Source organism: Microtus pennsylvanicus, chromosome 2 (genome assembly GCF_037038515.1).
Source record: "Microtus pennsylvanicus isolate mMicPen1 chromosome 2, mMicPen1.hap1, whole genome shotgun sequence".
NCBI lineage: Eukaryota > Metazoa > Chordata > Mammalia > Rodentia > Cricetidae > Microtus > Microtus pennsylvanicus.
This window is the reverse complement of record NC_134580.1, coordinates 99705108-99717684: the sequence shown is the minus strand read 5'-3', so window position 1 is coordinate 99717684 and position 12577 is coordinate 99705108. Positions and strand designations below refer to the sequence as shown.

Sequence of the window (12577 nt, the reverse complement as noted above, 5' to 3'; positions counted from 1 at the left end):
CCTTTATGGGCGCATGTGTTGGAACTTGTTTTTCAGCTGATGGACATTTGGGAAGTGATTGTATTCTGAGGGCTCTGGTCTAATCAATACATCTATCCCTTGATAGATTCATAATGTGATGACATTATTGGAACATGGTAAAAGGGAGGATGTAGGGCCTAGTTGGAGAGAGTTTGTCCCTGTGGCATGCCTCGGACAACGCATCTTGTCCTCTGCCCCTTCCTCCCTCTCTGCTTTCTATTAGCTAACAAGCAAATGCCTTTTACCAAACCACCCTTAAGTTCTGCCTCTCTCATGGCCAAAGCAATGGCGCTAAGGATCAAAATTTCTGAAACCCTGAGTCAAAACAAATCTCTTTCCCCACGGACTGTCACAAGGAACAGCACTTGTAGGTGTTTAGTTCCACCCTTACAAATAAGCATGGTGGCCGGGCGATGGTGGCACACGCCTTTAATCCCAGCACTCGGGAGGCAGAGGCAGGTGGATCTCTGTGAGTTTGAGACCAACATGGTCTACAGAGCTAGTTCCAGGACAGGCTCCAAAGCCACAGAGAAACTCTGTCTCGAAAAACCAAAAAAACAAAAACAAAAACAAAAAAAAAAAAACAAGTAAGCACGGTGGAGGCTCCAGGAAGAAAAGCGAATTTCCCAAAGCTAGTTATTTTTGTCTGTGTTTGTTTTTTTTTCCTATGTAACTTTATTTTATATGCATTGGTGTGAAGATGTCAGATCCCCTGCAACTGGATCTTCAGACAGTTGTGAGCTGCCATGTGGGTGCTGGGAATTGAACCTGGGTCCTCTGGAAGAGCAGGCAGCCTCTCAGCCCCTGTTTTTGTTTTTCGAGACAGGGTTTCTCTGTGAAACTGCCCTGACTGTCCTGAACTAGCTATGTAGACCATGCAGGCCTCAAACTCACAGAGATCCGCCTGCCTCTGCCTCCCTAGTGCTGGAATTAAAGGCGTGCGCCAAAGCTACACAGTTAAGAGTAGCTGTTCAGATTCCAAGGCTGGAGAATAGAGAAGAAGCAGAGTGTAGAGACAGAAAGCGGTTTACTCGGTTTCTCATGTCTACCATTTACTTATATCTTTCACAGATCAGTCTCTTTATTCCTCCCCTTAACTTTTCCCATCTGTTTCTGTTTGTCTCCAGCGTCCCTACCTTTTCTCTTTCCACCTTCTCGCCTTATGTCTACCTATAGTACACCTGGATTTGCTTTACAGAAAAAAAAGACTCGGTTTTTTTTTCATGGAGGTGCAATGTCACAAACTTTGCCTCTTCTTCGTTCATCTCAGTCTTTTTTCCTCCCATTGGTGTCAATGGTTAATCTCTCTGTCTAGGTTGTGGACTGGCGACGCAGTAGGAAATAAAGAGGCAGAGGAGCATAAGGCTGCATTTCCCCAGGCAGCCACGAGGAGCCACCCTCCTCCACTCTGAAGCTCCGGCCAACGCAGCCTGACTGTTGCCGGTGCGCGCCCTCCGCGGATTGGCGGGACCGCAAAGAAGTCGCGCTTTGATTGGGCCGCTGTCAGGTGTCGCTGCCTGCAGGTTCGGCTGCGCGAGCGGAGGGAGGCGGGTGAGTGCGGGCCGGGGGCGGTGGGGGAGTGGCTGGGGCTGGGGGCGGTATCGGGGAGGGTGGGCTCGGCGAGGGGCTCGGCCTGCGCCCGAGGCCGTGGGTAGTCCCGGGTGGGGACAGCTTCGGAGGGAGGCGCAGCCGGGAGGCCTCAATGTCAGCCTAGGGAGAGCGAGGCGGGGACGGCGGGGGCGGGCAGAGGCGAGTGCGGTCAGGATGGGAGGGCGGGATTCGTGACCCGACGCCTTGAGAGAGAGGACGACCGAGCGGGTCAGTGGGAGAAGAGACTGGTGTGGAGGGGTCTGCAGGAGGCATAAGGGGACCCCCGGGAAGATGGAAGGCTTTCAGGGACAGGGCTGGGGGAGTCTGGGAGGAGGGGCAGGGCTGGATCGCAGGGGAGGGGACCGAGGTAAAGGGTCGTGCGCGAGAAGCCGAGGGAAGGGAGGACCAGCGGGCGCTGGAAGCTGGCGGAGTGAGGGAAGGGACTGGCTGGCCAGGGGAGAAGGTCTGCTGAGGAATGGATTACTGTGGAGAGGTGAGCCTTCAGAAGGGCTAGTCGGAGGAAGGGAGCTCTCGTTATAGGGGATCCTCGCTGTAGGGGGCCATTAAGTGTTCAACGTTAAGAGAATGATGCTACCCAGTGTACCCTGGAGCTGAGGCAGGAGGATTCTAAGTTCAAGGCTATCCTGTGCTACATAGAGCCTGTCTCAAAAAAAAAAAGTGTTAGCCAGTGTGATGACTCATGTGCAGGTTTTGAAGTGTTGTTTACTTCTGGGAGTCCCTGAGTGGGAGAATTGGCTGGATTCATTGCATTAATTGAACAGTGATTGGGGTGCAGCAGTCAGTGTGGAGAGTCAGGTTAGGGGAGTCAGTGAAGAGCCATTATCACAGATTGGGGGAGAGAAGGCGGGATGAGTGAGCTACACTGAGAACGGCCGCCAGCAGCAGATGGAAGACTGGTGTCAGAATAAGGAATATGTAAGAAACATTCAACTCGCCTGCGGAAGGAAGTGGGAAGCAGGCAGAGAGGCCCACGCTAGTGATCCCAACACTTGGGAGACTGAGGGAGGACGATCGCCCTGAGTTTGAAGCCAGCCTGAGCTACAGAGTGAGGCACTGCCTCCAAACAACGGGGGAAGAGTAGGCAGGGAGGCGTGGGACGGAACTTCACTTTTGAAGGTGAGAAAATTCCGTATTGGTGGTGGAGTGAGGAGTTTCTGTGTTGGTTTCCTTTTACTATTGTTGGAGCCTCTATCAAATGCAAGGTGATGCCAAGAAATTAGAGATTCACGCAGACTGCCCTCCACTCTAGGAGCTGAAGAAGTTTCGGTTCGCTGTCGCCCTAGCCCTCTCCAGATCTAATTTAGCATTGGTGCTCCTTAGATTGCCTTCTGTTTCCTCCAACCCCTTCCCTCCCTTCCAAAGCAAGACTGCCCTTTAGCCTGGTGTAGACTCTGTCGGTCGCTTTCTTATGCAACGAAGTTTGGGGAGAACATGAAGGGGAAAGAGCACATCAAACAGGAAAGTGTTTTTTTGGGAACACCACATTAAAACCCCAGCCTCTCCCAGAAGTACATCCAAATAAAGCCTGGCTTTGTCATAGCTATTCCTGCCAGGCTTCTATGTTTGCTTTGTTAACTATGAATTTGGACCTTCATCTTCTTTCAGTCTGTGTTTGTGAACAGACTTCTCCATCCTATTGTCTCCCATCACAGGGTTCTAGTAGAATTCCACGAGCGTGGCTGGATATTGTTTAAAAAAAACATACAAACAAACAAACAAACAAAAAACCCAAACAAACAGGGAAGACTTAAAGGGCAAGTAGAGAAGGAATCTTAGACGTAGGAAGAGCTCCCGGTTCAGAAAAGGCACAAAGAAAGTGATGAAATTCTAATTGGGGAAGCTGTGAGGTATCTTTGGGAATGCCACGGTTAGGTCACTTACAGGGAATTCAGAGAGACCGTCTGTCAGTCAGGAGGAGTGGTGTCTGCAGACAGCCTGTTCTGTCTGTGGTTGAGCAATAGAAGCATGAGATGGGGAGGCCGAGATGGCCAAGGTTTATAGAAATCTATAATTTTCTAATCAAAGCTGCAACCCTCGTTGTAATGGCAGATTTTAAAATTAAAATGGAGAGAGGAATTATGGAAGCCTTTAAAACGCTGTACGTTAACTAATTCGCAAAAGGAGTTCTTGGCTTCATTGGGGCTGGCAGTGTTTCTGAGAACTTCTATGGAACATGGAAAATTTCTGTTGAGTGACTCCATTTTACTTTTGGAAAATAATAATAGTTGCTCATACCCTTACAATTCATTATTAGCAAATGCTGGCCTTGTGTGTATAAGCTTCCGATCTTTTGGAGTTTTGAAAATAGACATTTATTTATAGGCAAGATTGTATAGGTATCGCCGGAAACTCACCGCCATTCTCGCTTCTCTTCAAATGTAACTACTGTTACAGATTTGATGTCTTTTCAGTCCATTTTTAAAATTATGCCATTTTAAAAATTATATATTTTGTTTCGTTTTGGGGCAGGTCTCACTGTGGTTCTGGCTGGCCTGGAACTCACAATGTAGACCAGGACAGCCCTGAACTCACAGAGATCCACCTGCTTCTGCCCCCCAAGTTCAGGTCCTGAAGTCGTGCACCACCACACCCAGATTCTATCTTTTAAATGGCTACTAAGTGGGGGCTGGAAAGATGGCTTAGTGATTAAGATCCCTGGTTGTTCTTTCAGGGGACCCGGGTTCCATTCCCAGCACGAATGTGTACAGAGACACCTGCAGGTAGAACACCCATACATATCAAAGAAATGCTGGCAATCAGCAACAATAACAAACCAACCACGAGCCTGTACTAGCTGCACCTGCAGTCGTGAATAGCATGTGTTTATTTACGCAAATGGTTGTGCTCCATGTTTATCTTGGGCATTTGTACTAGGAAACTGTTGCATATAGCTTACGTGTATAGTGTGTCTGTTTGTGGATCCATAGCACACATGTGGAGGTCAGAGGACAACCTGTGGAAGTCAGTGTCTCCCCCCACCAACCCCCATCCCCGTCAGGTAGCTCCTAGGGTTCAAACTAAGATTGTTAGGCTTGGCAGCAAGTACCACCATCTGATCCATCTTGCTGGCCCTCATTCATTTTTAAAATCTGGGTTTTTTTTTTTTTCTGTATACTGCATCAGAGTCTACCATTCTTCTCCTTATGGCATCTGGATTGTTCTTAGTTTTCCCCCTAGGCAACAATGAGGTAGAGAAGGGAAGAATGTCCTTGGGTGTGTCCACGTGGGTACGGGAGTCTTACCACAGCCTAACCACCTCTGTGCTGCTAACAGTTTGGGCTGGGTAGATGTTGAGCTAGCATATACATTTTAGAATTTCTTGTGGCATTCCTGCCGTCTGCTTACTAGAAACCAGTGTGGCACTTTGTGGTTCTAGTAACCAGGAAGGTCGCCTGACGGATTCTCTCTGGAGTTTCCATTAACACTCGAGGCATATGCACGTAGAGTGGAACTGCCAGCTTGTTCTGATCCAAGTTCATAAGATGTTCTTACCAGTGTGGCCTTAGGACGTTTTTTCCAGTGTAGCTGCTGCTCTCACAGACCTTGTCTTAGGCCAGCGTTGGTCTTGCAGTACTAAAGGACTGGATGGACCACGGAGATTGTAGTTTGAACGGATTGAGAACTGCTGTGTGAGTGTTTACTCTCAGCCTCTCAGTCAGCACCAGACTTCCCTGCTTGGACTGATTCTCTGGTTTTTTCAGATGATGTGGGTGAAGGAGAAAGGGCAAGCACAGGAGATGTTAGTGTCCTGAGACAATGCTTAGCGTGGAGGGTGTCCTGGAGAAATGTTTCTTGAGCTAATAGCAGGTAGTAATGAGGGTGGAGTTTAAAGGCAGATCTTTGGGGTCAGAGCATCCCTTTGCCCTTGAGTCGAATCCTTGACTGTGCTTGGGGAGGTACTGTAGGGAGGTGGAAAGAACTGGGAACATTGTGGAATGAATCCAGTGTTTGAAATAAATGTCACTCTAACCTTCTCTTGGTAGGAATCAACAGTAGCCTTCCTTGGAGAACTGCTTCTTCTATTTGCTGCCTGGAGTTAACATTGTTTCCTGCTGGCAGAATCAGGGACATGCCAGCACTGTAAGGCTTAATCTCCTGATCCTCTTACCAGTTCTTGGCTGGGGTGGGGTAAACAGGGAAGAAAAGGAGTCCTTGCTTTGCTCTTACTTCTCTTTAGTCATGTCAAATCATAGTACAGTTTCCTTTCTTATGGGTCCTTTCCATTGCTTTCTTTCTTGTTCCTCTTGTACCCCATCATTGCTCCCTCTCATTGTCTAGTTCCCTGTACCCCATCCCTTCCCACTGTAAGGGCGCTGGATTCTAAGCTGATGGGGTACTCACTTCTGCAGAGCGGGATGAGTGGGTGTTCCGGCGGGGATGTGGTCATTGACGGCCAATGAGGACGAGAGCAGTACGGCCCACTTCTTCCTCGGAGCTGGAGATGAGGGCTTGGGCACCTGTGGAATAGGCATGAGGATGGAAGAGAGTGACAGTGAGCTCCTTGAGGACGAGGAGGATGAAGTGGTAAGTCTAGGGAAAGCGACGTAGCTTGGTGTTGGGCCCCTGCCCTAGAGAACTGTTACTGCACTGCTTGGACACAACGGTTCTTTGCAGGCACAGACTCCCTGTTGTAAACAGGCTCTATCCTGACTAGGGGAGGGGCCATAGAGATTGGTCAGTTGCCTCTCTGAAACCCCTGCTCAAACGTCCTCCTTCTGTTGTCTTCTGGTCACCGCTGCTGCTTTTGAAGAAGCACATTTCCTACGGGCTTCTTCTCTAGTGGGCGTCCTTTATCCCTCAGGCCAGAGAAAGATGTGGCAGTGTTGGAGGTGACAGATGTGGGAACCTGGAGTTCCTGAGAGCGCTTCTTTTCTGTAGCCTCCAGAACCTCAGATTATTGTTGGCATCTGTGCCATGACCAAGAAATCCAAGTCCAAGCCGATGACTCAAATCCTAGAACGACTCTGCAGGTTTGACTACCTGACTGTCGTCATCCTGGGAGAAGACGTCATCCTCAACGAGCCCGTGGAGAACTGGCCGTCCTGCCACTGTCTCATTTCTTTCCACTCCAAAGGTTAGGGTCTGGGAGGGAAGGCCGGCCGTGGGGTGCTGGTTTGGGGATGGAATTCTTATCCCTTTAGTAAGAGGCTGTCAGCGTCTCCACACACAAGGGAACATTGAAGGGGAGTTTACCTTCTGTTTCAGGATTTGCTAGGCGGAGGTTAAAGCCTATATCCCAGCCACACAAGATGATGTGAAGGCACTTACTTTCTCTTATAGACTTGGATCTCTGGGAGGATCCTACATGTAATTGTGTTTATTTTCCTGATGACTATCCCGGACTTGAGGAACTGGGCAGATAAGTGCTTGGTTAGATGTGTCCGAGGAGCTCAGTGGCAGCCGCTGTCTCTAGCAGGTCACAGTCTGTCCTGCTGCTTCTCACTCTGCCTCTTTGACTTTCTTTGATCTCTCCATTTCTTTCTCCCTCGCAGGCTTTCCTCTGGACAAAGCTGTTGCTTACTCCAAGCTTCGAAACCCCTTCCTTATCAATGATCTGGCCATGCAGTATTACATCCAAGATAGGTATAGCTTCCTGTGGACCAGAGGGGTGGGTGGCCCTGAAATGCCCACTTTAGGAAGCCTACTCTGGGGTGGCACAGTGAAGCAAACATGCTTCATTTTTTTGTCCCATTTCATATTGAGTTATAGTTCCCTGTGCAAATAAAATGTCTAGCCTTTTCCCTTTGTCATCCCCACCTTTCCTACATGGCTAATTTATTTGGGGGGGTTGACAGGAGGGAGGTGTACCGGATCCTGCAGGAGGAGGGTATTGATCTGCCAAGATATGCCGTTCTCAACCGTGACCCCGCCTGTCCTGAGGGTGAGTAACTGCCTTGATTTCCATGATTTTAGCCCGGTATTTGTTCCTTAAACTTCTGTTCTAGACATATCTGTATGGGCCTTTGACAGTTGGATTATAGGTAGAGTTGTGGGTCTTTAGACAGAGCCGTTGAACTTTTATATAGATATTATCATATCTAAATGCCATATATAAGCATTGCCGTATCTGTTATAGGACATGGTCATAAAATGTGAAAGGTTGTATAGATTAAAACCTCAGGGAAACAGGAGTTGGAGATACTCTCCAACCTTAGTTCCTAAGAACGATCCCACGCCCATCTTTCAGAGTGCAGCCTGATAGAAGGTGAAGACCAGGTGGAGGTCAATGGAGCTGTCTTTCCCAAGCCCTTTGTGGAGAAGCCAGTGAGTGCGGAGGACCATAATGTCTATATCTACTACCCCAGCTCTGCTGGAGGAGGAAGCCAGCGCCTCTTTCGTAAGGTATGGGAGACATCTGAGCATCTGGGAAGTCAGAGTAAAGGACGGAGTGAGGCTGTTGGGAAGAGAGAAGGGATCTGTGGGTAAAGCCTGGAGATGGAGGCAATGTTGTTTTCCTTTTCTTTCCTCCTCAAGATCGGCAGTCGGAGCAGTGTTTACTCTCCCGAGAGCAGCGTCCGGAAGACAGGATCATACATCTATGAGGAGTTTATGCCAACAGATGGCACAGATGTTAAGGTTATGGTGGATACAGAGATTTAAAATGTTACAAACATCCGGGTGGGAATGAGGTGCTTGGGAGGCAAGTGGCAGGGTGTGTGGATCTTAGAAAACAAAATGCGATTTCAGCTGGCTTCACATTCAAGTGGCGATAGCAAGTGAGATGCAGACATTCTCATTTCCCTATCAGAGCGAGAGCAAGGTGCCATAGTGAATTGTGAGACATTGGTAAATTATTGTTTAATAAGGACTAGAAAGTAGTGCCAGAGTCCTAAGGAGAAACCTTTGGAAGATCATTGGAATAAGGCTCAAAAATATCAGTCTCTGTATTCTTTTTTTAAAAATTGTCTTATTACATTTGTGTGTGTGTGTGTGTGTGTGTGTGCGCGTGTGTGTGTGTGTGCGCGCACGTGCACCATCGCATGCATGTGGAGTCAGAGGTCAACTTGGGGGAGTCACTTCTCTCCTTCATCCATATGAATCCTGGAGACCAGACTTGTCAGCCAGCATCTTTACCTGCCGAACCGTTTCATGACCCAGTCTTTGTATTCTTTACGTTTGGAGGAGTTTTGGTCTTGTCTTTGTTTTAAGACAGGTACTGTGTAGCTCTGGCTGACTTAAGATTTGCTGTGTAGACCAGGTTGTCATTGAACTGATGAAGTCTTGCCTCTGCCTCCTGAGTGCTGGGACTGAAGGCGGGTGCCACCACTCTTGACTGGGCAGAGTTTGGTTTTTATTGTGGAAGAGTCTACAGACCTAGTGCTCATATTGTCTTCTCACACACAGGGTGAGCTGTGGGCATACTCAGTGGTGCTCTGTACCCGCAGGTGTATACAGTGGGGCCCGACTATGCCCATGCTGAAGCTAGAAAGTCTCCAGCTTTGGATGGGAAAGTTGAACGGGACAGTGAGGGGAAAGAGGTGCGCTATCCAGTCATGCTGACCGCCATGGAAAAGCTGGTAGCCAGGAAAGTCTGCGTAGCTTTTAAGGTAGAGAGGGCTCATGGGGCTGTGGGGTGAAGGGAAGAAACGGGCAGGGCTTGGGAGCTGATTCGCTCTGCCTTTTCGCTTTTGCAGCAAACAGTCTGTGGATTTGACCTTCTTCGTGCCAACGGTCACTCCTTCGTGTGTGACGTCAATGGCTTTAGCTTTGTCAAGAACTCGATGAAATATTATGATGATTGTGCCAAGATTCTGGGGTAAGAGACATAGTGGGCAAGGGTACGGGGAAGAGGGCTCAGGAGCTTTCTCTTTATAAAGCGGGTGTGATGTCTGTGTCTGTTACCCGGCACTTGGGAGGTGGAAGCAGTTTCATACTATCCTGGGATACATGAGGCTGTATGGATAAATAAACAAACAAACAATAAAGCTTTTGCTTTATTTTAACTATTTTAAAAACGATTCAAAAGTCAAAAATGAAAAAGGAGAAGAAGCTACTCGGCCCCTGCTGTCTCCGTAATGCATTCCTCAGAGATGACTGCTATTAACAGTGTTAGCTGTGACAGATTGCCTTTCTCTCCCATGTGTAAATAGCTATATTTAGTTTACTGACTGTGATAATACTGGGATTTTGCGTTCAAAATAGCGTGTAATACCTAAGCCATTCAAAAAAACATAAGGGATGACGGTATGGTGAGCATCCACAGTATGGCAGTTCTACCAAGCACTGTCTGAAGAAGTACACCATCAGGCCAGATATGGTGGTCCACACCCTCAATCCCAGCACTCAGGAGCCAGAGGCAAACGGATCTCTGTGAATTCCAGGCCAGCCTGGTCTGCATCACGAATTCCAGGCCAGTCAGAGCTACACAGTGAGAGGCCTATCTCAAACAAGTACATTGTTGAGAGCGGCATGGTGGCTCAGAGGGTAGAGCGCATGTGTGTGCACAAGCCTAGCTATGGGAATTTGATCCCTGGAACCTGCATAAAGGTGGGAAGAGGGAAGCAGCTCCACAGATTTGTCTTCTAACCTCCACACCCATGCCATAACATACGTACCCACAAACACATCATGCACATTTATGCACACAATAATTAACGAAAAAACCCACATTATTAAGTGTTGGGCTGGGTGTGGTGGTGCACACACTTTTAAGCACTTAGGAGGCAGAGGCAGATGGATCTCCATGAGTTTGAGGCCAGCCTGGACTACATAGTGATTTCCAGGACAGCCAGAGCTATGTAGCGAGACCCTTTCTCAAACAAACAAACAAAATGTTAGTTATGATAGTTCACATCTGTAATCACAGTAGGAAGGTTGTCACAAGTTTGAGGCTACTTTAAGCTACAGAGTGCTGGGGGCACACACCTTTAATCCCAGGACTTGGGAGGCAGAAGCAGGTAGATCTCTGAATTTGAGGCCACTATATGTGAGTTACAGGAAAGCCAAAGCTACACAGAGAAACCCTGTCTTGAAAAAAACAAACAAAAGCAAAAAATTAAAACCAAAAATATTCTATTATTAAGGCTAGGCATGAAGGTATACACATATAATTCCACGTTCAACAGACGGAGGCAAGAGAGTTTCAAGTCTGAGGCAAGTCTTTGCTACAAACAAGACCCTGTCTGAAGAAAGCTGGAGGTGTAGTAGAATTGCTTGCCTGAAGCCCTGGGCTCAATCCCCAGCCCCTCATAATGGCAGTGTTGACTCAGACTGGAGTCCCAGCGTTTGGGAGGCGAAGGCAGTGTGGGGGCTGAGAAGGAATCAGGCTTAGTCAGTGAAGTGCTTACTGTACAAGCGTGAAGACCCAGATCTGAATCCCAGCACCCATGTCACAAGTCGCGAGTAGCCTGTAATCGCAGCATGAGGAGGCAGAAACAAGGCAATCCTGAGGGCTCACTGTCCAGCCAGTTAGATGATTGGTGAGCTCCAGGTCAACCAACCAGTGGAGAGTGGTCAAGGAAGATGCCTGACTGTGACCTCTGACCTCCACAGGCACACATAGGCTGGTGTATGCACCTGTACGCAGGAATATAACCCCATCTACCTACACACATACGCAAACAAAATAGAACCTAATGACCATCTGCTATGTAGTGAGTTTGAGGCCAGCCTGGGATACATGAGAAAAAATACGCTATTAAGAATATGTGAAGACTGGGTGTGATGGCCCATGCTTTTAATTCTGGTGCTTGAGAGAGGTATGAGGTCTCTGTGAGTTTAAGACCAGCCAGGGCTACAGGAGTGAGACTCTGTCTGGATATAAGGTTCAGATGGTATAAGAGCTTGCTATGCAAACCTGGTGACCTGAGTACAGTCCCTGGAACCCGTGTAAAAGTTGAAGGAGACAACTGACTACTGAGAGTTGTCCTCTGACTGCCACATGCCCATGCCAACACATATACATCACACACACACATGCCCACACATATACATACATCACGCACACATCTCACAAACACAGACACCCCTGCCCATACATATACATCACACACACACACACCCCCATGCCTATACATATACCTCACACACACACACACACACATCTCACAAACACAGACACCCATGCCCATACATATACATCACACCACACACACACACACCCATGCCCACACATATACATCACACACACAAACACATACACACACACCCATGCCCACACATATACATCACACCACACACCCACACACACCCATGCCCACACATATACATCACACACACATACACACACACCCATGCCCACACATACACATCACACACACAAACACACACACACACACCCATGCCCATACATATACATCACACCACACACACAAGCCTATACATATACATCACACACACAAAACTAATCAATTAGTAAATTAATTAAGAAAATTCAAGATGGACATGGTAGCACATATCTATAATACTAGCACTTGAGAGGCAGAAGCGCGAGAATCTTGGAATTCAAGGCCAGTCTGCTCTATGTAATGAGTACCAGCCCAGTACTCACCACATAGTGAGACTCTGTCTCAGGGAAAAAAATTTTTTTTCACACATGTATTAGAAAAATTAAAGCAGGGCTAGAGAAAAGACTCTGCAGTTGAGAGCACTGTTGCTCTTGGAGAGGACCCGACTTAGGTTCCCAGCACCCACATGGGGCTCACAACCATCCGTAATTCCAGTTCTAGGGGATCATTACCTTCTTCAGACCTCTGTGATCACCGGGAACACAACATAAGCACATACATGCAGCCTAAACACTCATAAAGTAAAATAAAATTTAAAAAAAGGAAAAGAATGTATGAGTTAAACCTGGTGGTATATGTCTGTAATCTCAACACTGGGATTGTGAGAGGTGGGACTCAAGAGTTCAAGGCTAGCCTAGTGGCAGGAGGCCAGCTTGGGCTACGTGAGGTCCTGTTTAAAAACAAAAATAAAGAAAAGAAAAAGAATATAGTTGAAATGC

At 47.8% G+C, this 12577-nt stretch overlaps 2 protein-coding genes across 23 annotated transcripts in view; one reads left to right on the top strand and one right to left on the bottom strand.

Annotated features, from left to right (window-relative positions):
- Window positions 1-12577, bottom strand: part of Serf2 (small EDRK-rich factor 2) — a 233729-nt gene that overhangs the window by 98478 nt on the left and 122674 nt on the right. The gene's annotated exons all lie outside the window — the stretch shown is intronic.
- The window catches only part of Ppip5k1 (diphosphoinositol pentakisphosphate kinase 1), a 47987-nt gene continuing 36870 nt past the window's right edge, over window positions 1461-12577 (top strand). For 17 of the 22 annotated variants that reach the window (XM_075961943.1, XM_075961945.1, XM_075961940.1 and 14 more), the window contains exons 1-10: window positions 1461-1572; window positions 5616-5712; window positions 5982-6156; window positions 6511-6706; window positions 7125-7215; window positions 7428-7513; window positions 7820-7974; window positions 8107-8208; window positions 9018-9179; window positions 9267-9388. In XM_075961943.1, the coding sequence (XP_075818058.1) occupies window positions 6010-6156; window positions 6511-6706; window positions 7125-7215; window positions 7428-7513; window positions 7820-7974; window positions 8107-8208; window positions 9018-9179; window positions 9267-9388 (1061 nt within the window). In that variant the 5' untranslated portion in view covers window positions 1461-1572; window positions 5616-5712; window positions 5982-6009. Of the gene's footprint in view, window positions 1573-1710; window positions 1840-2014; window positions 2105-2624; window positions 2749-5205; window positions 5262-5615; window positions 5713-5981; window positions 6157-6510; window positions 6707-7124; window positions 7216-7427; window positions 7514-7819; window positions 7975-8106; window positions 8209-9017; window positions 9180-9266; window positions 9389-12577 lie in introns of those variants that run through there. The other 5 variants (XM_075961941.1, XM_075961928.1, XM_075961931.1 and 2 more) reach the window with 4 other exon arrangements.